Source organism: Rhynchophorus ferrugineus, unplaced genomic scaffold (assembly GCF_030347505.1).
Source record: "Rhynchophorus ferrugineus isolate W39M unplaced genomic scaffold, kcgeb_rfMv2 rfM10, whole genome shotgun sequence".
Taxonomy (NCBI): domain Eukaryota; kingdom Metazoa; phylum Arthropoda; class Insecta; order Coleoptera; family Curculionidae; genus Rhynchophorus; species Rhynchophorus ferrugineus.
Window position 1 is genome coordinate 3760862 of NW_027472589.1, and position 27223 is coordinate 3788084.

At 32.7% G+C, this 27223-nt stretch overlaps 1 protein-coding gene across 6 annotated transcripts in view; it reads right to left on the minus strand.

Annotated features, from left to right (window-relative positions):
- ckn (CRK like proto-oncogene, adaptor protein) overlaps window positions 1–27223 on the minus strand; it is a 295091-nt gene that overhangs the window by 77714 nt on the left and 190154 nt on the right. The window contains exon 1 of one of the 6 annotated variants that reach the window (XM_076415884.1): window positions 7864–8054. The exons of 3 other annotated variants lie outside the window; for them this stretch is intronic. In XM_076415884.1, coding sequence (XP_076271999.1) covers window positions 7864–7927 — 64 coding nt within the window. In that variant the 5' untranslated portion in view covers window positions 7928–8054. Of the gene's footprint in view, window positions 1–7863; window positions 8055–27223 lie in introns of those variants that run through there. 2 more of the 6 variants (XM_076415878.1, XM_076415875.1) reach the window with 2 other exon arrangements.

The following is a 27223-nucleotide window of genomic DNA, read 5'->3' on the forward strand; positions in this document are numbered from 1 at the left end:
GACCACTAATCCTAAAGATCAAATAAAAGTATTGATATCATATGTTATAGATGTAGATAATGTTGTGTTTTACATATTGTATTTCAAAATAAGTTATTCCAGACTGACTGGGTGGAAATCTAAATTCGAAATCAACAGACGCCAGTCAGATTGTTTAATATTATTATTTGTAACAATATATCTTAACACAAGCATTCGGTATATCACATAAAAAGTTAGTACCGCTACATTTTAAAGCCACAACGAATTCATATTACAAAGCAAAACATTTCCACTTTTCTCGATGGCCAGATTCGAAACGAACACATCATGCCCATGTAACAATCGAGAAAATGACTTGTAACAAGTGTAGTACCAAACAAAACCCATCATTAAACCCAGATATCAGCGATCGGAACGAGAAAGACGGAATAACCTGGTGGTCCCTCTCTTCGACTCGTCGGAAAAATATCTGTATCCTCACCTTCACGCGCTAACCCATACGGGCTGTATGGGTTGTGGGTCGTCCCTGACGTAGGAGGAGGAAACCTAAATGCGATTTCGAACGTGAGATGGTGTTGGTCTCAGTTGTTCTTTTTTCTCGGGTTCCGAGCCGGGTTCTTTGTTCGGTGAACCAGCATCGGTACGTCGGAGACATTTTCTAAACTGTAGCACCGTAATTTGAGATTAAATGAAACTCTGGTCACTAGAAAATTTATTAGAAATGATTAACTAACACGAAACGACTTAACACGTAAACTGAAAAGTCCCCGCCTTACCGTAGTAAAACACATTTTTTTAAGCAAAATTAGTTTTTTTTTATTCAACATAATTCCCTTCAAGGGTGATACACTGATTATAGCGACCCTTCAACTTCTCGATACCATTTTTGTAATACGATTTGTCCTTTGCTTGAAAATAGTTTCGGCGATCACCTCTTCATTCGACGAAAATTTGTCCCCAGCGAGCATTCTTTTGGGATCTGAGAACAGGAAATAGTCGCTGGTGGCCAGACCAGGAGAATACGGTGGATGAGGAAGCAATTCGAAGCCCAATTCATGGATTTTTGCCATCGATTTCACTGACTTGTGACACGGAGTATTACCTGGTGAAGCAACAATTTCTTTTTCTTCAAATGCGGCCGTTTTCGGCGATTTCGTCATCGAAACGGTCTAGTAACGCTATGTAATAGTCGCTGTTGATGGTCCTTCCTTTTTCAAGATAATCAATACAATAAAAATATAGACGCCATAAACTTGCCAGCCGACTGTTGCGTTTTCCCACGCTTTGGAGCGGGTTCATCGTGTGCAGTCCATTCGGATGACTGTCGATTAAACTTTGGAGTGAAATGATGGAGCCATGTTTGATCCATTGTCACATATCGACGCAAAAACTCGGGTTTATTACGCTTGATTATCTTCAAACACTACTCCGAATCATCAACTCGTCGTTGTTTTTGGTCAAAAATGAGCTCGAGCCGCACCCACTTTGCACAGAGCTTTCTCATACCCAAATATTCGTGAATGATATGATGTACACGTTTAGTTGATATCTTTAGAGCGTCTGCTATTTCATTTAATTTTAATTTACGGTTATTCAAAATTATTTTGTGGATTTTTTAAATGTATTCGTCGGCAATAAACTATTTTGGGCCTCCACTTCGTTCTCCGTCTTCGGTGGTCATTTGACCACGTCTAAACTTAGAATTATTGTTCCTAATTACAAAATATTATCCGCCAAACAAAATTTTTACAATCTGACCTGTACAGGGTACCTTCAGAGAAGAGTTTTCGGGACGTCAATCTCTCGAGAATACCTTTGTCAAAGCTTTATGACAGGGATTAAGTTACGGTGATTTTAGGACGGATAATCTTGGTATTTCTAAATGGGAAAAAATTTAATAACCTTAATAGTGACTGAATCTCAGGAAAATAAACCGTTATTGTCTAGTATACCAAATTACTTGTTCAAATGGTGGCTATTATGAAGAACAACATGTAACCATCCATAACCGTAATATACAGGTCCTGCTGTCCAAAAAAAAGAAGAAATGCCGACGCGATACTATCCAAAATGTTACCAGTAAACATAGTAGTACCCAAAAAGTCTCTTTTTACAAGTTGCAATACACTCTGCCTATATACACGAACCAAATGCATGGCACCAATACATATTTTCATTATAATGAATATGCACTAGACCTTTGCTTAAGCTGAACCTACCTCTGGTTTAGAACCCCCAATAACTGTGCCGATCTCGTATATTGAAAAAGCATGAATAGCTAATTAATTAAATTGTTATTCATAAGAGCTAATTACTAAAAAAGAGCAACCAAGGGCAGAAATTACCATAAGCAATATTCAAAGAATCTAAGAGAATTTAGGTTATGGCTGATGGGCTAAAGACATTAAAGGATTACCGTTATCTTTTAATTGATTACCTATATTTTCTATGAAAATGGCGAATAAGTAAACTAAAAATAATATTTTGATGACTGAGACTATTTCTTGGTCATGTAAAAGGGAAATAATAATCCAATTAAAAAGACTTGGTTTACAATAAAACAAAAGTCAATTAGAAGCTAAGGATGATTGTTTACATCTGATTGTTTTAAAGAGATGTTAATTATAAAATATAGAAAGGTGCCATTATCAAAAGCACAATGGGAATCACAGAAACACAGACTTACAAGAGAAAGAAAATCAATTGGATGACAGTGATGAAGGAAAGCGTCCAAGAAATATCTGATTGTTTGAGGCAAGATATATTGATAACTAGCGACCTGCCCCGGCTTCGCACGGGTGCAATGCTGATACTAAATTAAATACACTACAGAAAAAATATGAACGTTGTATATAAAAACATAGCGGCCCGCTCCGACTTTGCACGGGCATAAAATATATATGCCTATGTCACTCAATGAAAACATGATTAAAATCGATCCAGTATTTTTGGTTCATTCATTACTGATCTTGGCCTGCACGCATTAAATTTGGAGTAAAACAATTCCTCTTCCCCTATACTTACTATGAAGATTTCCTGCTATCTTTGGAATATCTAAATTCATACAATTTTTATTACATTACACATTTTTAAACGCAAATTTTAAATTTGTAATATCTCCGAAAATATTTGTTTAATTTACATGCTGTAAGGAACCATATTGATCTATATTAATTGCACACTGTATTTAAGGTACTTAATTCGATAAGGATTAATTCCGTATTGCTTAAAATAGCTTCGTAAATAAGCCATTTTCTCACGTAAAAAGTAAACAATAAAAATGGTTAATGTGGGTTATCCCTAAAAGATAAACATATACCATCGCGGACTTTTTTGCAGACCTTTTTATGGTGTACAATACTGTAGTACATTAATTTGATCTAACTCGTAGGGTTAGGCAGCGTTTTTGCTAATTGCTAAATAAGCCTAAAAAAATAGGTTAATTTACGACATCACGTTGGAAACCTCTAAAATTAGCAATGTTGCCTTAGTATATTATGCATATATTATACATATAAACCTTCCTCTTGAATCACTCTATCTATTGAAAAAAAACCGCATCAAAATCCGTTGCGTAGTTTTAAAGATTTAAGCGCACATAGGGATATAGGGACAGAAAAGGCGACTTTGTTTTATACTATGTAGTGATAAAACAAAAAAGGCGCCTAAAAATAAAATCACTATCCGAATTTTTGTGGCACTTCTCATGTCACGAAAGACTTGTTTGACGCCCATCGTGAATTGTTCTGAAGAAAATATCATCAGAATCAAAAAACAAAAAAGAAACACCGAAAGTACAGATCTAATACCAGCAGATTTCTTGTAGGCTTATTTTTATGACGATTCGTACAAAAATTTCAACACAACAATCAGTGAATGACTTAACAAAATTTTAAAACCTTCAAATTTATATCGAAATTACTATTTAGACCACGCGTTTTTCATTTAATGTAGCAATGACTGATATATAGAGTAATAGGGTCCATCAGATGAGAATAACTATGAAAAAAACTAACTGTAACCGAAGAAAAAGTGAACATTTCTATTTCGAACGGGGCAATATATCTGCATACATCACTCTACACCGCCGCCATAATAACAACACTCTAAAAATCGACCACTATCTCCCTCTCGCTCCATCGCACGGGGATCTATAATAGAACATTCACACAATGGGCTTCCCAGAAGGTCTCGAGGTCTTCTCGAAAGCTGACCGAACGGTGCGTTTTTTCTTTTTCGTCGGTTTTTTTTTCTCTAATTCGCCCCCGCTCGCACGGCACTGCGATCGATTTTGGGTGGGACGGACGCCCAGCCGGGTCCCGGACACACCTCCAATTTCGCCCTTTTTTTACCTCGAAATATATGCGAAGGGATAATTTTCATATTATAAAAACATTATAATAATGCCCTGGCCCCGATATTCATTCTTTTGTCGTGGTAAAGTCTGAATGGGGTTAGTCAATTGGTAACTCTAGTCATTTATAACACTAACGTACACTGTAAGCATTCATATTATAGCATAAAGACACCGAAATTGTATGAAAAAATAGTGTAATTGTACAAATATCGTGTAATAACGTACATCTATGAAAAAAGGTTTACATGAATTAAAATATTCATTATCCGAATAAATACTGTACACTGTAATGTTGTAGCAAGTAAACTGTAAACATTATCCTATTACTATAAGTTTAGCATAAGAATACTAAAGGTTTAATAAAAATACACTAATATTATTTAGTGTGAAAAGTACACTGTAAGTACATAATGTACATTTACGAAAAATAGTTTAAAACAAATATTAAATATCAATTAACACCAACGTACACTGTAAGCATTCATATTATAGCATAAAGATACTGAAAGTGTATGAAAAAATAGAGTGTAATTGTACAAATATAGTGTAATAACGTACATCTATGAAAAAAGGTTTACATGAATTAAAACATTCATTATGCGAATAAATACTGTACACTGTAATGTTGTGACAAGTAAACTGTAAACATTTTCCTATTACTATAATATGAGTTTAGCATAAGAATACTAAAGGTGTAATAAAAATACACTAATATTATTTAGTGTGAGAAGTACACTGTAAGTACATAATGTACATTTACGAAAAATAATTTTAAACAAATATTAAATATCAATTAACACCAACGTACACTGTAAGCATTCATATTATAGCATAAAGATACTGAAAGTGTATGAAAAAATAGAGTGTAATTGTACAAATATCGTGTAATAACGTACATCTATGAAAAAAGGTTTACATGAATTAAAATATTCATTATCCGAATAAATACTGTACACTGTAATGTTGTGACAAGTAAACTGTAAACATTTTCCTATTACTATAATATAAGTTTAGCATAAGAATACTAAAGGTGTAATAAAAATACACTAATATTATTTAGTGTGAAAAGTACACTGTAAGTACATAATGTACATTTACGAAAAATAATTTTAAATAAATATTAAATATCAATTAACACCAACGTACACTGTAAGCATTCATATTATAGCATAAAGATACTGAAAGTGTATGAAAAAATAGAGTGTAATTGTACAAATATCGTGTAATAGCGTACATCTGTGAAAAAGGGTCTATATTAATTAAAATATTCATTATCCAAATAAATATTGTACACTGAAATGATATGACAAGAACGTCGCAAGCATTTTCTTCTTTATGTATTTATACACTGTAAGTATTAAAAACATCAATATAATTGTATATATGTACGAATTTCTTGTATTGTGAGTAGATGAACCTTTTCTTCACGAATATTTAGTATGCCTAACAAGATAATCAAGACTACTGATGAGTCAGGGACAAGAAAACGAAGTGCTGCATCATTCGAGAGAGGTTCGAACCGGATACCTAGAAATGCCTAAACATACACACCCGTATGAACTAGCGGGGCCATATATATACAATTCACCGAACGTCACAACTGCTTCTATTAAGACGGAAAACTGTTTTTTTTACACACTAATTGTGGTCGACACTAGGTTAATGCTATGTATCCTCTAAAGCGATTGTTTAATAGGATTAACTGACATCTAATTACCAAGGCAGCTTTTGACTATTTAAAAACGTTAAAGCGTCACAACGACTCGTTACCAAACCGAAACAATTAATTTATGGGGTTTTTATACAAGGGACATTTAATAAATGTTACACAGTTTTATGTCAAAGGTCAAGTGGTCGACCCATCTTTCGATCTTAACCTGACGTAGTTCCGTGTGATTTCAAAGTAAATTATCACATCAGGAAATGTTCTAATAACTTGGCTGCAATATTTAATCTATGGATTAATATATATTAGACTTTGATGATGCTTTTCGGGTATGTCTTGGTTTGACAAACGTTAACAATTATAGATAATGAGTTATACGTATTTTAAGCTGTTAGATAACTTTCAACCTGTCCTCGTATAAAACATCACCAGACATTCCGTATTCTGAAACTGTGTTTGTTCAAATCACGCTATACGTATTTTTATAGGTAATTACGAATGGCAAGAAAGTATTTCGTCAGATCGCCGGTCAGTGGCGTATCTGTCTCGCCAACGGAGACCGTATCACTAAATCTACGTAAGTCTATCCATCACCAAGCCAACGACAGGGTCCTAAAACTACCAGTGATGCTTCAAAGGCTCAGTGAAAAGCTAATGCCAACTAAAACGCATCTGTTTTAACCGCCATATGATGCAAGGTCTTGCAAAATAGGTGAATCAGTTATTTATGGAGTTTTAATTGAATGAAACCGGGCGATATTCAACGAGTTCGTTCGAAACGTTTCGAAAGCGTTTCCTACTTACACTAACGAAATGAACTGCAATATTTTAAAAATATTTTAACTTCAACTAATAAAAATACAAGGAATATTTGTATGTCACGGAAGCATTAAAATATGTCCCCTAATGACTACGAAATGTAACCATATTACAACAGTCATTATTACTATTCTCCTTTTCTGTCTAGTTGTGAAGCTTCTATTTTTTCTACAAAAAAAAAACAATTTCATTGTATTAAGAGAAACAACTTTAGAATATAAAAGAAATAAATATTTTTGTTGCTAGATCTTGTTTGTGAAGATTTATGAAATGGAGAGCTAGCAAATATATATTTAGAAGAGAGTTTGTGACTAAGTTAGTCACTAAAAGTGACTTGAAATTGTAGTATTTTAGCTGACACCGTACTAAATAATGTTTATGAATGAAATGATGCTTGGATGGTCTTGAAATGGAGTTTCCATTACTAACAACAGTAGAAAGAGCAAAGCGTTGAACTCCAAAACAGAACTAGAGTTCGGATATTAAAGAAGCCAGAAATACAATAAAAAAGACTGAAGGGGATTTATAGTTTTGATTTAGTAAAATCCCTTGATAAATAGTAAGAGGCAGTAGTAAAATGAATAAAGTATTCCCGCAGTTTCAATTGCTTACAATCGTGTCTTTGTTTTCGAAAAAAATCACACAAGGAAACATAAAAATAGGTTTTCTGAAGTAGTTTCTCAAATTTTCAGATGTATACCATTATTTTCCTTCCTATTATGATAAGAAATGTTTTACATTTCATCTAATATCAACATAAATTTCTCTAATACTGTCGATAAAAAAATAACACTAAATATAACCAACGAAAACTCTATGACTGGTCTATTGGTAATGAAGACAAAACCACACTGATGCTATGTTCTTCTGTTATTGTAACATACAAAGAACGTCGGTATATGATGTCACAAGCATTAATTAATAAAAAAATAAGACATTATAGAACTTTTAAACATGAATACGATATTTAAAGGCATTAACTCTTCACTGGTCCGTGAAACAACCACAACACACCACCATAACCGACGCAGACTGTTACCTTTTCGGAAAGATCTCCGACCCAGATTCAGGATGACTTTGTCATCGTCGTCGCAGGTGAACATTGCACTACAACCCGGCGATTCCTGAATGAACGGCTGGCTATTCGATACACTAAACGCTTCGACGAAGGTTTTCGCGCGGACACTGCTCTAGAATCGGACGCGACGATGCACCGGGACGCATCACTCGAACGGAACGACGGCCGACACTGGCCAAAGACAACAAACTATCGGGCATCGTCGAGACACCGAACGAGATCGAGGGACCATGATCGGCCTAGTCCCAATAGTCTACCACGTCACGGAGGTAGCGATGTAATCGCTAGAGGCAGTGGCGGTGGTGAAAAATGAAAAAAAAACTATTTCGAGTAGGTTTTTTTTTAGAATTATTTCAATCCCTCCGAAGTGTTCATTGTAATGTTAATACAAGAACAAGAGGAATTATTGTTGTTAACAATAACATAATTTCTATATTATTGTCCAAGAAAGAGCAAAAAACTTATACACATGGAAACATTTTAAGTTTTTCTGTACATACGTCATCAAGATGTTTAATATATTGCCTGTCGCAATTTGTAAATTCGTTTTAGCATCAGGCAACATTATCCTTCTCATTTTATTCTAGTTAATAAGAGACACAATGCTGTCTGATAAGTTCGAACGTGTAACTAGCCTACAAAAGTCTTCCGATTGTCAGACATATGCAAAATTCTTGAAAGCAATAATGATAAGAGGTTATAACTCTAACCTATAAACTATTGTGGCTGTATAAATATCTGTAGTTTTTAGATGTACTATAATGTTAAAATAAATTATATTGGATAACATTTTTGTTTCATTATTTGATTTAAACTAGAATGTTGTATGTCAAAGTCAAACTGAACTAAAACTAAGACTTGATTCAGTTTTGACGTCACAAATTTAGATGACGTACGTACAAAATAAATTTGAATAGACTATATATGTATGTAAATACAACATAAACGTGCACATAATAAATACTCAGTAAAAGCTTATCACATCAAAATACCTAATAAATAGTTACTACGCAAAAATTTACTGTACACTGTAATGTTGTGACAAGTAAACAGTAAGCATCTTCAGGTTCATGTACACTATAAGTCTTGTTCATGTACACTGTAAATTTCATGTACACTGTAAGATTTAGTTAGATACATTGTTCTTAAGTACACTGTAAGCATATATGTATATTGTTGTGAACAAAATAATTTCTCGCAGTTTGAAATATCAATACAATTAATGCAATTTTTAATTATTTCCAATATATAATGTATCTTGAGATGTTACCACAAATACACTGTAAGTACTTTCCTGTTAATTTACCGAGATAATACGTAACAGGCAATAGGAATTGTATAAATAATAGTACACTGTACATAATACATTATGTACAGATGGGAAACAAGTTTTAAATAACATATAAATGCACACTGGTAATAAAACCGTATAATATCAAAATATCCCTGAAATTATAATATAATATGCAAGTATATGAAAAAATGTTTAAGTTCAAAAATATCTAAAATCTAAATATAACAAAAACCTTTTTAAAATTATAAGTAGAATTGAAATTTAGAGGAAGCGTACAGAAATACACTGTAAGATAATTTAGGAAAATAGTTTTTAAATACGCGGTAACTAGATCTAACTATATAAAACATGTATAAATTACAAATTCATTAAACAAATATTTACAGTACACTGCAATGCTATGACAAATACTACAAGAATACTTATTATACAGATAAATACTCTACATAGTAATACTATAACAGGTATACTGCAAGAACATAAGTATACTGTCACAAGCTGCAATGGAAAAAAACATGCAATGCTGCAAATTGTTATTATTGTTGTAAAATTAGTTTATTTAAGTAGATACACTATAAATATATAGTATATGTGTTAAATTAAAACTGAATTAACGTACTACCTAATATTAAATTATTAATATACATTACTATTTATGTACACTGCAAATATTTAAAAAAATATTATAATATATATGCACATATATTCGGTAAGATGAATTATGACACAACAGACATATATCGAAAGATTTGGCTGTAAAAAAGATTTCAGTTAAATTCTAGTTTTTGAGAGTAACTACTACACAAATATAATAGAACGAGTTGCAGCTGTAGTTATATGTACAAATAGTATACATTCATTGGGTTTGTAATACATGAAATAGTTTATTTATAATTATATAGCAATCTGGGTTGAAAGAGAATTATTTGAAATAAAAAAAAATCAATAAATAAAACATAAATAATAAAATAAATAAGCTAAAAGACAAAATATATTCCATATTATTTTTCGTATAATGTAGATATATTGAAATCAAGTAAATGGAAACTAACGAACTGTAAAATACCTGTTTTTTGTAGTGGGTATTCCTTATTTGAAAGGAATGAATAGGTTGCATCACTCACCTGGAACAAAACAAAATAAAAATTAGAACTACGTATTCGATAAATCGTCACAAGATCAAGAACTACCATATTGTAGGTCACATTTCAATAAGATATAAAAAGATCTGGAAGGATCCAAATAAAAGCAATTAACCCATCTCTGTTTTTAAGGACAGCTGCATATTAAATATCATATGCTTGTATATATTCTGATCATTTGTCATTTTAAAAAGACCTTTATTGAGAAAAATTGGTAGTAAAAAATTAATTAGTTAAAATACTAATCTAGTATCAGGATAACTTCAAGTAATTTTCAATATTAAATTCAAGAAGACTTAAGGATTGTCCGTAAAAGTATTATTTTTACACTCGTTATTGTTTGCATTTTCGATATTCACTACCTATCCTTTCCGATATCAATCATCAAAGAATTGGGAACACAATCATAGGTTAGTCCTAGAGAGCCAGTGATAACAATCAAAATACAATATTAATAGAGAAAATGCTGTCTTGTAGGTAGCTACAAGCAGTGGTAGTCCATTAGATGCTAAACCCAAATAAAACGACCACTCTTCATAGCAATTCTCATACATCCAGCGCGCTTACCAGACTTGGTACCATGTGATTATCATCTCTTTAAGTCGATACAGTATTGTTAGGCTGCGAAAATCTTTCCAAATGCCGAAGTAATGGTTTTTGTTTTCAAGAAACGTCTATCCAAGTAAAAGAGAATGATAAAAACGAATTACTAGTCCTGAAGACCTTATCAAACTGCCCCAGTAGGGCGCCGTACTCCGGTAATGGCCGTCGCAGGACTTAATGAAGGCGAAAAATAATCAGCCGTGTCCCCAGCAGCGTAATATCCTGATTGGAGATCGTAAACCTTAATCAATCCCGGTCCGACCGACCGACCGGGGCTAATGCATTTCGAACGTTTATGAAAAGGTCTTTACATAAATTATGGCGAACGCTAGGCCACTTTTAATTGTCTGGAGGTGTCACGCGAGTTCCCGACGCAAATCGTCAGCCCTCTACGTCTACAGGGCGTCGAAAACATAACGTTAAACATGATGTTTAAGATTCTTAAGCTGTTAATAATCCGAGGAATGTTGTACTACCGCCGATAGATGAAATACGATACGGGACGCTGTGTTCAGAATGTAACAGGATACTTTAACAAACTCCGGTGCGGAAAAAATTTGATTCCCATGACCCAGTGGTGCTCGCTCTTGGCTGTAATACGGCGGGCGCATCCACCATACTGACAAGAAATTAGAATTCAATATTTTAATTGAACGTTAGGAATAGTCTGTAAATTGCTTTGTACGCTTCCAATTTAGCGTTGCTTGATATTGCCTCTTTATTAATGAATTTGCTACTTACAGCAAGTACAAATTCATGGTTATTCGAATTTTAGTATTCATTTCCATATCCTGGCTTCCATTATTTTATGTGTTCAAGCCTTTCAGTTGTTATTACTAGATTATTACTGCTTGAAATCTGCTTTTCATATTCCATACTGTCTGCAATTACTACACGGTTTGCTAATTTATCCTGTATATTTCTTAACTTATTCTTACTAATTTATAAGAACCCGTAGTATTTCTCTTCTTAGTAACATCCCGAAAGAACACATCGAGTGACCTAAATAAACACGTTGTCTTTTATATTTTGGGACTTGGAATAATATATTCAATTTGCAATATTCTTAGACTGTTTTGTTGAGACTAATGGACCTAATTTGAGGCTTTCTTCTTTGAATTTTCTTTTCTATGTTGACCAGACGACCTCTTGTGTCATGAATGCATGGTTACTAAGGATTAATCATGATGACAACCAATTTGCTTCTGATATCAATACAAATACAATTTAATGTGGATATAAGCCGGTTAAAAATAATTAATACATTGCTGATCTACTCACTGATGACATACTCCAGCTGATATTAATTTATGAAACGAAGATAATCAGATGAATGGTAAAAAGGAGGAAGATATGGACAGTGAGGACTTTAGAAATGCAGTGATTGAAAGAAAATAAGTATTATACACAAATATTTTAGCTGTTCGTAAATTCGCAGACATCGGATGTCTGATGCCAAACTAATTGCTAAAATTTATTTTGTTATAAATATATGTTTATATATTAATCGTTTTTTAAATAAAACGTTTATTATTTAAATAACGTTCGTTAACGTGTGAACTACACCTGGTCCGAAAAAGCGTCTGCTGTGTAGTTTTTGATGATGTAACATATATATATATATATATATATATATATATATATATATATATATATTACAATAAATCCCATTAAATTATGAGACTATATGTGTTAGTAAATCGCAAAACAGTTCCAAAAAAAATAAAGGCAGATAAGACGAAAATCGTCTAGACGTTCTTCATCATCCGTGCACGCATCATAAGGTTTCGCTTATGACCAACGTCAGAGATCGCCACCAGATCCTCCTCCTTTAAGACCCCGTCGTCTTTTTCGTAACTGGACAGGACCATACCACTTAATTAAAGCCGATGACGCGGATTATCATGTCTTAAACAATGTTTTTTATTAGTCGTTGGGGCAGTGAAAAAAAAACACACCGTATGTTAATTAAAAATATGAATTTTTAAAGCCGGTCACAACCGCCTAACTGTAATTGGATTGTATTTTTTTTATATACACCTAAATGTACAAGGCGGTCATATCCGCTATTAGTTAGTACCAAGCATGCTATGTTATTTAAATATTGATATATAGTCAATTCGAAATAGCAGTGACACGGGTGTCAATATGTGTCTGTCTAAAGTTGTAAATTTTACAGTCAGACAATATTATCCTTGTCATTTTATTCTATTTAAAAAGAGATAGAATGCTGGTAGAGAAGTTCGAACATGTAAAGGAATGAGCCGGCAAAAGTTGTCCGTTTGCCAAACGTCTGAATATTCTTCAAAATATTATAAACACGGGTTATAAACCGGCAAACGTTGTGTTAACACTTTGTTTTAACAAATTTGAAATCGCCGCGGTTTTTATTGAAAATATTATTTTGCGCCTTGCAGCTGTACTGTATATTAGTACGGACACGGTCAGTAAAATATCTAAAAAATAAAAAACAATATAACCTTAAATTCAAAAAAAGAAACCGGGTTTATGCGAAACAGGTGACGAAAGTAGTTTTTTCAATCGAAACATAATTTAAGACAATTATTTCAGAGAAAATTGTTAGTCTGGAAAGTATCCACAAAGATCCAAAAGATATACAGCTACTTGAGAGATGTAGAACATCCGTTCATACATTGTTGGATAATCTAAGATTTAAGTGGTGTAAAGAGAACCCACGAAAAGGTTTAACGGAACTTCCAGAGATTGCTTTTAAAATAATACAATTTTTAAAAACATATAACAAAATCAACCAATCAATCAATATTTCAGAATGGTACATTGGGTCGCTCATTGCAAGATGATAATAAATATGATGTAAAGGCAACAAAAGTTAATGGAAAAAGGTAAATGTTGAAATAATTATCGATTAGGTTTTGTTAGTTATAACATTTATTCATCGTAGACATATAGTTCTTCATGCTGGAAATAGGAATGGTTTTATATCTGGTGCAGAATTAGTGTTTATCTAAGTTCAAGAGTGACCACCCTGAAGAAATGAACCATAACTTGTCTTTGCAGTAGATTGAAAATCAGCTTTTAAAGTACTTGAAGGAACCATCACTTATTGTTATGTACAATGCACCATATCTACTATATATATATATAGTACACTGGTGGAGAAAATCCCAACAAATGCATCAACAAAGGCTGCAATTAAGGAATGGCTTAAAGTACATAAAATAAGTTTCGAGAAAATCATGTTAAAGAATGAACTATTTCAAATTGTTACTCGATAAATATATGTTTATAATGTTATGGCCACCAAGTATTATGTCTTCCTCCGTATCACTGCATTTTTAGTCAAATTGAGTTGATATGTAAGTATATTACGTATTAATATACCAAACTGTTACGTCACGAAATCTATTTTTATTTACCAAATTTAACCGTACGCTTTCAAAGCTCCGCCGAAATAACTGTGGCGTTACATTTGTTACTCAACGGATTCCTTTTGAACGAAGGAAATAAATCGCTGGATGGTCGAAAAGCGAAAGAATTATGACGCTTTCGCTTTATTCGAGATGTGGACGTACGTATCCTCGAGACATTTGCAGCAAGAGAACGGGTTTCTTGTCGGTTATTACCTTTTTTTAAAGATAATTGTTTCGGAATGTCCGGTTTTGACGTTGCAGATAAAAAAATCAGCGTTTTTTTAACAGAATCCAGTTCATTCAATGGTTTTTAAATGTTTTTCATTGAAGATATTTAAAAGGAACAAGTATAAAGTTCTCTACCAAATAGCCATTGATATGAAGGTGATGAATGCAAATATGTATGGGGTAGTAGTAGATCCATGTCTTTTAAATAGCTTTTGATAATTTAGTAACCACAACTGCAGTGGTCTGGAGAATTCAAATAATTGTTTTATATTAAATAATACCATTTGAATTATTCTATCAGCTTGAGATTATTTATCAATGGAAAAGTTATACGCCTATTGAGGCAGAGGCTCTATTAACCATGTCTTCTAGTCATAATCTATGCACTTTTAAGGTTGATTATTGTCTCTTCCAAAAGTTGCTTTGCTTTTCGTATAATTTCATCCACAGTATGTTGAAAAAACAGTGGAGAGGCGATATATTCTTTATAAGTAACTAGTTGAACTATTATACGATGCCTGAAAGAGCTACCAAAAGTGAATGTTTGTGAATATAGTTTATAATCATGCTTTCTATTCAGGATACGTTTCTCCATAGCTGTGGAAAGCGCGAAAATTTGATCTATATATTTGTTAATCTTAAAAAAAACATTTAATATTCCTCTATTATATTATTAATATTCGAGTGTAACACTATCTTTTGTACTAGTGATAAAGGTGACAATTGCGAAAGGTGAGAACAATTTTTATCGAATGTGGATATTCTTATTAGCGCCTCCTTGGATAATATCAACTTATTGAAAATGGCAACATTGCTTATGCTATCGCTAATATCAATTTAAAGAACAAATATAGTAAACGAATGATAACAAGGAGGAAGATATGGATAGTGAGAACGATGAGGACATTCCCACTGAAGTTAGAAATGTTGTGACTCACGAGAATTCCATACAAGCTTGATTTTAGTTCTTTGTAGATTGCAGGCTAACTAAGCAATTATTATCGCTATTGAGAAATGTGTTTATTTTGTTATAAGTGTGCTAAGTAATAAGAAGAAAATGATGGTATACAAAATCATGATCAAGCCAATATGAACATTCGGCACCTAACCATGGGGCACCGCAAGCAAAAGCAATATTGAAATATTAGAAAGATTCCGGAGTAAAGTATTAAGGAACATACTCAATACTCCTCAAAGCCTCAGTAACAGGTATCTAAATCACAATTCAATGAGAAAAAACATAACAAACAGAAAGAAGTGCTTAATAAAACCCAATGGCTTATTGGTTTGAGACTTAATGTGAAGAAACGGTACAATTTATTATATTTAAAGTGTTACCCTTCGATAGCTGCTATTTTTTCCCATCTTTCGGGCGATCTATTTTTTGAGGATATCTACGAATCGACCTTTTTTGGCATCTTCACTGAAGCTTTTCACTCAGGCGGATAACGATTCGTATATCGGAAGAAGTAGCAATCAGAAGGAGTAAGGTCTGGAGAATATGGCGGGTGGGATATCACTTCGAATTTTAATGATTCCGAGTAAGTTTTTACCGGTTTTGTAACATGTGGTCTAGCATTGTCATTCTGAAGAACAAAACCGTTATGTATTTGCTCGTATTCCGGTCATTTTTCGTGCAGAGCAAGCTACTGTTAAAGAAGCACACCAAGCTGATCCCACCAAATACAGAGCAACAGCTTGAAGCAATGAATGTTCGGCTTTGCCATTGATATTGATGCATCACAGGTGGTCGACACCAATCGTAAGAAATGTTGGTCTTTTCGGTCGAAATATGTGGCTGTCGATGCGGTCGATTATCGAAACACTCACTACTATTTGTAGAAGGAATTTGTACGAGAACTAAAAACACTGGTTAAAGAAATACTTGTATATTTCGATTTAAACTGATACATGTCATCGATGGGAGAATGGACAGGATATTAGGTTAGGAAAAGGAAGTACGGTAGCGCTGTGGATAATTACGGATAATTATAGGTGAATGCGTGATGGCCTAAAGTGTCATAGCTGTCGCTACAGTATTAATCGTTCATTAATGCAAACACTTCGATAATATTAACTAAGGTTCGTCCATCGATCGATGGACGAACCACTTGGTTTGAATCAGTCCTTCGCTTCAGCTACATTACTTATTGCGAAACCCTCAAAATTAATTCGAAATCCTAGTATGACAGCTCACCAGCGTGCTCATTAACGAACATTAATCTTCCCATCACGGTTTCCGTTGAAATCCCGTCGACCCCGCCCAATTTTTAACCCTCGCCGCCAGTCAGATTCGATTCCCGACTTTTTTGCAGCATAATCTAGGTGAAAGCCGCCGCCGTGTGCCCTAGAAACGTCTTTATTTCATTAGGTACGAAGGCGAGGCCGCGCCCGTCTTGTTGATTGGCTCTGATGGTTCCATCGCGGGCCATTGTGCAGGATCCTGGCGCTGCAGGACAAATATAGCGTGAGCGATGCGAACGGTTAGGCTGTTGCCGTGAAGAATTCCGCGTTTTTTTGTCGTGTCTCCTCTTCCACGGGGTGTTCGGAATTAAAAGGTGTCTTTATTTAGAGATAATTATAGGGCGTGGAACTATGTATCTTGAGGTTGTGGTAGTTAAACAAACTAATTTTAGAACTTGCTAATTATTATGGCTGGCGTTTCTTCAACAGTATATTCGTAGCTAATAACACGTTATTATTAGCAAAATGTAATTTATTATTTTCGATGAAAGAGACAAAAAAAATCAAATTAACATTAAAAAACTAGAAGAGGCCCTAAATAGAGAAGAGGCTCTCGTCTTGCTTAGAATTATAATTGGATCTGTATGTTTTTTAGTTAGGCCTAATCCTCAGAAGATACGTGTATACATTTGACAGCTGTCGGATCATTAGTTTGTGAATTATAGCATTTTGAGTGAAGCAACTTTTGTTATTGTGAAAAAAATGGATAAAAAGGAATTTCGCGTGCTGATAAAATATTGCTTTTTGAAGTATTGACAAACAGAATTTTTGGGATAGCATCCACAAATTGCTTGAAAGATGGGCAAGATATATAAAATCAAATGGCCAATACTTTGAATAAAGACATTTTTCCATTTTCTTAAAAATTATGTAGTTTTTACCCAAAAACCTTTCTTTCCGGTAGACCTGGTAGTTACAACGAGTTAGTTGGAAATATTCCTACGTGAATTTAACTGATTAATACAATCCCGACAGAAAAAAATCATTCCAACTGAAGTCAGTGAAGAGATGGCACCGTAACCCTGTCTACGACGACGTATCCTGCTCACTCGAGTTAACGTGAAAGGATTACGGCCGGTGGCGGTGAAGTTGAAAGAGACGGCAAAGCAGCACCAAGAAGGAAAAGAAACATAATTTTCCTTTCTATATATATATACACACACACACCACCCCGACCGTCAGAACTAATGCCGCTTAATTATTTTCGTGCTTTCCGTCGACGGTCTCGCTTTTTCAGGCAGTCGATTTAATTTTAGAGAAGGTTTTCGTCCGTTAAAGCATTTTTTTTCTTCATCTTCTGCTCCTTCCGTCTTACGCGGACAGGTTTACCCCGTCTCGTCTTCATTACACGGTTTTTGCCAGTTGTATCTCTGCATTTTATTATTGTTTATTTCCTGAGACCACATAAATTAGTGTATTTCTCAGTTAAGTTAATATGGGGTTGCACTAAAACATCAAACCAAGTAGTAACCCAGTGTTATCGAAACAAAGTTCTGCAACGAAGAAATGCACGATGCAAATGGACTTTCCAAATTATCCAAAATATCGGCTTAAAACATGAAATAAGGTTACTAAATCACCGCAACGTAGAAGAAACAATACAGCTACTGGACAACACGCAGGAAATCAGAATATTGAAGCAAACCAAGTCACACGAATTTATACTGTTTGTGTATTCATAAATTAACGAAAGTAAATCTGTGCATGTGCAGTTTACCTACAATCAGACTGTACAAGCACCAATAACATTAAATAATACTAACATTCCAGATAGCAACAACGCTAAATATCTCGGAAGAAATCTTGATGAAACACCTCGCTGGAAAGAACATATAAAGAAAAGAATAGAACTGTAATTCAAAAATAATAAAATGTATTGGCTAATTGGAAGAAAATCACAATTATCAGTACATAATAAATTGCTATTATATAAGCAAATACTGAAACCTATATGGACATACGGAGTTCAATTATGGGGATATTCTGCAAAGAATAATATAAACAAATTTTTCAGAACAAAGTCCTGAGAAGTACGGGGCCTTCAGATACCCACAGTCAGTCAAAAAATCAAGAGAATTGCAATTGGGGCATGAGGAAAGACTCCATTCTCATGAGAATATTGAAATATTGAAACTATTGGATACCACCAGAGCAGGACACAGACTCAAAAGAATCAAACCATCTGATGTTGTGTAGTGAGGTGCATATAATAAAAAATACAGCAGTGACATGTATGTATAAACATTATTTTACCCGAGACTGAGTTAGGGCCGATGGGTCCCCCTAGTTATATAAGTAGATTTAAGTGATCATAAAGACAAATTGTAGGTTAGTCCAAAACGACTAATAACAGTGTAATAATTAAATAATAATAAAAAAATTGAGACTTATTTAGTGATGTCTTACCTGAAATATACTTATAAAACTAGTTTCTCCATTATATTATAGAATTGATTAAAAGAAAAGAAACTAAATTTGAGAGAAACAACTAACGATCTGGTCAACTAAAACAGGCTCAAGACGAGGGGAATGGGAGGGGTCGCAAATCGGGGTCCGAATAAAGATGGAGACGTAAGACGAGTTAAGACTCTTACAGATAACCGACTCGCAGGACGCTACAGGTAGAAATTGGATTTGATTGAATCAGGAAAGGACCAATTGGCCTCGGACACAGTTCACCACTTCGACGAATTCCGTATTCAGGACACGTCCGCTGTAGAGGATTTCCTTCAGCGGAATTACTTAGGATCCTCCCTCCCTCCAACTTGTCCGCCCACGTTCCGAGTCGTCCATATATATATATATATATATATATATATATATATATATATATATATATATATATATATATATATATATATATTAGTTTATTTAGACCCTGTATGTCACAGTAACGAAACCCGAGTACTGCTGAACGACGTCGGGCTGAACCTACAAGCGTAGAACTAAATTTATCGTGGAAAAACGTGAGGGTATACAATAACACACTTCTGCGAAAGGACGTAAACCGAAAGCACGAACAAAACGACCAACGAACGAGACCTGGCTGGTGCACAGTCGGCAAAAAGTCGACGGGGAAACAATAGGTCGGTCTGCATTTAGAGGTCTCGACGTTTCATTCACTATCGGACAAAAACTACAACAATCGACGTATCGCGAATAAACGTGATCAAATTGTCGAGAAACTACCACTGGCTAAAGAATTAACATCGAGAAATAACAGTAACACAACTGCCCAAAACTTAACATTAAACGGTCTTTCATAGTATTTCAGAGTCAGTACATCTAAGTTCAGAATTGGATACTCGAAATATTAATATTCGAAAACATTTTTCAATTTATTTTTAATGAAAATTTTAACTAAATATGTTTACCAATGCTACTAAAAATGAATTTAGAATCAGTACTTCCGAGTTTAGAGTCAGCAATTATGTCAGTAATCTTATTCGTTTAATTAGTTTTAGAGATAACAGATGAGAACTGATTAAAAATATTGAAACAATAACATACAGGCTATTTATTACAATTGAAATCTTTGAATATTACTGACTTTCACTGATTATTCGTCCCATTTATATTATTATTTTATAACAATGGACAATAAAGGAACTACTAATCGGACAATAAGAATCATATTTATAATAACCTTCTATATATCATATTTACAATATAACCACCTGGGTTAGTATATCTGACTTGAGAGTCAGTAATGATTTTATTTTATTTTATTTGTTTTATTATCCTTAAGATTCTTAAGAACGTTGAAAAAAAACTGACCAAGAGAATAACAAAAATAAACATATTTTACAACACAATGACTATACTGACTTACAGTCAGTATATTGAAGCTGATAGTCAGTAAGTATCTCCAGTTTACTGAATTAATTCTACTTGAATATAAAATAATATTAAATAACTGACCGATAAGATAACAATAATAATCATATGTTAAAAAGACAACGATTGTCAGCATTGTTGAACTGATAATCAGTAAGAATTGCTCATTATCTTAATAAACCAATCAACATAACAACGTTAATAACATGAACTTATAAAACAACTCGTTTCAGAGTCAGTATCTCTGAATTGAGAGTCAGTTATTTAAATCTCATTACTCCATTTGCTATAGGAGCTAATAGTATAGAAACGCTTAATAACGCGTTAGAGACAGATTGAGCAAAATCACGCACTCTTCATGTCTGTCAAACTATTAACGAAATGAGTATACATTTGTTCAAGGTCAGTGTACAACCTTCTTAAAGTAACAATATATATAAACATATAAAACAACAATATATTATTTTAGAGTCAGCAACTCGGAGTTAAGAGTCAGTTTACATTACATTACAGACAGAGATAACAAATTTACTGACTCTTAAGATAATTTTGCATTTTTGTTTATGTGTTAACAAAATTATTATAGATTAGTTTTAAGTCAGTGTATAATCCTTTTAAGATAACGATAACAAATATTACTGACTTGAGAGTCAGTAATGATTTTATTTTATTTGTTTTATTATCCTTAAGATTCTTAAGAATATTGAAAAAAAGCGACCAAGAGAATAACAAAAATAAACATATTTTACAACACAATGATTATACTGACTTACACTCAGTATATTGAAGCTGATAGTCAGTAAGTATCTCCAGTTTACTGAATTAATTCTACTTGAATATAAAATAAAATTAAATAACTGACCAATAAGATAACAATAATAATCATATCTTAAAAAGACAACGATTGTCAGCATTGTTGAACTGATAATCAGTAAGAATTACTCATTATCTTAATAAACCAATCAACACAACAACGCTAATAACATGAACTTATAAGACAACGCGTTTCAGAGTCAGTAACTCTGAGTTAAGAGTCAGTTATTTAAATCTCATTACTCCGTTTGCTTTAGGAACTTTAGGAACAATATAGAAACGCCCAATAACGCGTTAGAGGCAGCAAAATCACACACTCTTAATGCCTTAATGTTAAATTATTATTATTAACAATATATTATTTCAGAGTCAGCAACTCCGAGTTAAGAGTCAGTTATTAATTAAATTAAATTAGTTCATTTTTTTTTGGAATTAATACACGGGAGATGCTCAATAGCTCATTACAGACAGAGATAAGAAAATTACTGACTCTTAAGAGAATTTTGCATTTTTGTTTATGTGTTAACAAAATTATTATAGATTAGTTTTAAGTCAGTGTATAATCCTTTTAAGGTAACGATAACAAATATATCTATATATATATTATCTGTCAATAAAATAACTGTACATTAATTCAAAGCCAGTACATAATTTATTTAAGGTGATATAAGTAAATTTGACCAACAGGAAAGTGGCAATTATAATAGTAAAACTAATTTAGAGTAGTTTAAAATACGATACTTTTAGTTTAGAGTCAGTGAATGAGTTTCTGGAGATATTAGATATAAGGACAGAGTTAGCAGATCTTTATTAAAAGTCTTATTAAAGGCTATTAATTATCAAGACTCGGTAATTATTCGAAAAACAACATGAATTCAATTTAAAGATGCAAAAAATGGTATCCTCTGATTTAAACGTGGCTGTGTCAACATACTATCGTACTAAACCCATCATCTCATTAAACAATAGCAAGTACGGGCGTTTTAAATATCGGGTTTTAGTAGTCCTTCGTTCTTTTGGCTCGCGACAAGTGTAATTCCTTCATGGGAATCTGAGCAGTAAGAATGTACGCTGTGCTGATAGTACTGGCTTCAGTCTATTGAATAATAGTCGTATTATATCTTCTCTGTCGGTGAGGTGTCTCTCTTCGACACATTGTTTTGCGATGAATGTTTAAGCTGACCCCATTCCCAGGACGTTATATTGAGTTTATCCACTGGGCTGATTTTTTATTGGTATCACAAAGCGTTGTATATACGTTAGTACGAAACTGTCGTGGATCTCGAATTAAAATGACAGCACCAGGAAAGTTTCGCTCTCGTCCTGGCCAACGGTGGTTTGATGAGGTCTCCAGAAATATTTACAAATCGGCCGGTTGGCCAATAAAAGAGCGCCGGGGGCCTTCCGGGTCCCCCATCGACCATGAACCGTTTTGCATGGGAATGGTTGGGTTCGGACGGGACGCCGGGTCGTTCGTTTTTATTTTTACGCCCGACTGGATGCGTTATTATTTCGGGACGGCCGAGATTTAAGTGGCAGGAATTGGATCATTCGGTGCCGTATTTATGGTGCCATTTAATTCCTGAACAGCGACCGTTCCGTTGATACATTTATTTGATGGTCCCATTTTAATAGTTTTCCAGTTACGAACGTTCCGGATATATATGCGATGTATGCCTTAATATGCTCTTGGTGAGCCTGTCACGACTTTCCGTCATTTTAAAGCTTCTTGCTGCCATATCTGTTCGAATAACCGAAAATTATTGTAAATCTTGGCGATTATAAAGAATATTACGCTGAATTGAATGGTATTAGTACAATTTTTAAGCAGCTTTTAGTTTTTTTGTTGTATAATGAAAAGTGTTTTTTTTGCAAATATCTGTCCATTTCTGTTTATGTCATATATATTTAAAATCATATATTCTAAAGAAATTTAACATGTTTTTTGATTATTTAACCCCACAATACTTTTATGTCGACAGTTTTCAAAAGCTAACTATTTCTGGCAATTTTTGTATTTATAGTATTATAATTTTCGTACAACGTTTGGATTTTAATACATACAATGAAAAGTATATTTTCAAAAAATGAGTGTATTTCTGTTTATGTCACATATCTTGAAGATCTTATATTCTACAGCAATTTAACATAGATTTTCGTTTTCTTCGCCCCAAAATACACTTATTCTGAGACTCATATCTTAATTCGAGAGGTAGAAAAAATTGGCACTTTTTCCATACATATAGTCGTGAAAATTTACGGTTTTTAGCAATTTTGAAGTTTATTGCTCTCATTTCCGTTTAAATACTCACAGATTAATGAAAATTACAGTACTTATAGAGAAATTTACGCTTAATCGAATGGTGGTATTATAATTTTCGTGCAACGTTTGGTTTTTAATATATACAATGAAAAGTATAATTTCAAAAAATAAGTGTATTTCTGTTTATGTACCATATCTTAAAGATCTTATATTCTACAGCAATTTAACATGGATTTTCGTTTTCTTCACCCCAAAATACATTTATTCTGAGACATTTATCTTAATCCAAGAGGTAAAAAAAATTGGCACTTTTTCCATACATATAGTCGTGAAAATGTACGATTTTTCGCAATTTTGAAGTTTATTGCTCTCATTTCCGTTTAAATAGTCACAGATTAATGAAAATTACAGTACTTATTGAGAATTTTGCGCTTAATCGAATGGTAGTATTATAGTTTTCGTACAACGTTTGGATTTTAATACATACAATGAAAAGTATATTTTCAAAAAATTAGTGTATTTCTGTTTATGTCGCATATCTTGAAGATCTTATATTCTACAGCAATTTAACATGGATTTTCGTTTTCTTCACCCCAAAATACATTTATTCTGAGACATTTATCTTAATCCGAGAGGTAAAAATAATTGGCACTTTTTCCATAGATATAGTCGTGAAAATGTACGATTTTTAGCAATTTTGAAGTTTATTGCTCTCATTTCCGTTTAAATAGTCACAGATTAATGAAAATTACAGTACTTATTGAGAATTTTGCGCTTAATCGAATGGTAGTATTATAATTTTCGTACAATGTTTGGATTTTAATACATACAATGAAAAGTATATTTTCAAAAAATTAGTGTATTTCTGTTTATGTCGCATATCTTGAAGATCTTATATTCTACAGCAATTTAACACAGATTTTCGTTTTCTTCGCACCAAAATACACTTATTCTCAGACTCATATCTTAATTCGAGAGGTAAAAAAAAATTGGCACTTTTTCCATACGTAGTCGTGAAAATGTACGATTTTTCGCAATTTTGAAGTTTATTGCTCTCATTTCCGTTTAAATAGTCACAGATTAATGAAAATTACAGTACTTATAGAGAATTTTACGCTTAATCGAATGGTAGTATTATAATTTTCGTACAACGTTTGGATTTTAATACATACAATGAAAAGTATATTTTCAAAAAATTAGTGTATTTCTGTTTATGTCGCATATCTTGAAGATCTTATATTCTACAGCAATTTAACATGGATTTTCGTTTTCTTCACCCCAAAATACATTTATTCTGAGACATTTATCTTAATCCAAGAGGTAAAAAAAATTGGCACTTTTTCCATACATATAGTCGTGAAAATGTACGATTTTTCGCAATTTTGAAGTTTATTGCTCTCATTTCCGTTTAAATAGTCACAGATTAATGAAAATTACAGTACTTATAGAGAAATTTACGCTTAATCGAATGGTGGTATTATAATTTTCGTGCAACGTTTGGTTTTTAATATATACAATGAAAAGTACAATTTCAAAAAATAAGTGTATTTCTGTTTATGTACCATATCTTAAAGATCTTATAATCTACAACAATTTAACATGGATTTTCGTTTTCTTCGCCCCAAAATACATTTATTCTGAGACATTTATCTTAATCCGAGGTAAAAAAAATTGGCACTTTTTCCATACATATAGTCGTGAAAATGTACGATTTTTCGCAATTTTGAAGTTTATTGCTCTCATTTCCGTTTAAATAGTCACAGATTAATGAAAATTACAGTACTTATAGAGAAATTTACGTTTCATCGAATGGTGGTATTATAATTTTCGTGCAACGTTTGGTTTTTAATATATACAATGAAAAGTACAATTTCAAAAAATAAGTGTATTTCTGTTTATGTACCATATCTTAAAGATCTTATAATCTACAACAATTTAACATGGATTTTCGTTTTCTTCGCCCCAAAATACATTTATTCTGAGACATTTATCTTAATCCGAGGTAAAAAAAATTGGCACTTTTTCCATACATATAGTCGTGAAAATGTACGATTTTTCGCAATTTTGAAGTTTATTGCTCTCATTTCCGTTTAAATAGTCACAGATTAATGAAAATTACAGTACTTATAGAGAAATTTACGCTTCATCGAATGGTGGTATTATAATTTTCGTGCAACGTTTGGTTTTTAATATATACAATGAAAAGTACAATTTCAAAAAATAAGTGTATTTCTGTTTATGTACCATATCTTAAAGATCTTATAATCTACAACAATTTAACATGGATTTTCGTTTTCTTCGCCCCAAAATACATTTATTCTGAGACATTTATCTTAATCCGAGGTAAAAAAAATTGGCACTTTTTCCATACATATAGTCGTGAAAATGTACGATTTTTCGCAATTTTGAAGTTTATTGCTCTCATTTCCGTTTAAATAGTCACAGATTAATGAAAATTACAGTACTTATAGAGAAATTTACGCTTCATCGAATGGTGGTATTATAATTTTCGTGCAACGTTTGGTTTTTAATATATACAATGAAAAGTACAATTTCAAAAAATAAGTGTATTTCTGTTTATGTACCATATCTTAAAGATCTTATAATCTACAACAATTTAACATGGATTTTCGTTTTCTTCGCCCCAAAATACATTTATTCTGAGACATTTATCTTAATCCAAGAGGTAAAAAAAATTGGCACTTTTTCCATACATATAGTCGTGAAAATTTACGGTTTTTAGCAATTTTGAAGTTTATTGCTCTCATTTCCGTTTAAATAGTCACAGATTAATGAAAATTACAGTACTTATAGAGAAATTTACGCTTAATCGAATGGTGGTATTATAATTTTCGTGCAACGTTTGGTTTTTAATATATACAATGAAAAGTACAATTTCAAAAAATAAGTGTATTTCTGTTTATGTACCATATCTTAAAGATCTTATAATCTACAACAATTTAACATGGATTTTCGTTTTCTTCACCCCAAAATACATTTATTCTGAGACATTTATCTTAATCCAAGAGGTAAAAAAAATTGGCATTTTTTTCATACATATAGTCGTGAAAATGTACGATTTTTCGCAATTTTGAAGTTTATTGCTCTCATTTCCGTTTAAATAGTCACAGATTAATGAAAATTACAGTACTTATAGAGAATTTTACGCTTAATCGAATGGTAGTATTATAGTTTTCGTACAACGTTTGGATTTTAATACATACAATGAAAAGTATATTTTCAAAAAATTAGTGTATTTCTGTTTATGTCGCATATCTTGAAGATCTTATATTCTACAGCAATTTAACATGGATTTTCGTTTTCTTCACCCCAAAGTACATTTATTCTGAGACATTTATCTTAATCCAAGAGGTAAAAAAATTGGCACTTTTTCCATACATATAGTCGTGAAAATGTACGATTTTTTGCAATTTTGAAGTTTATTGCTCTCTTTTCCGTTTAAATAGTCACAGATTATTGAAAATTACAGTACTTATAGAGAATT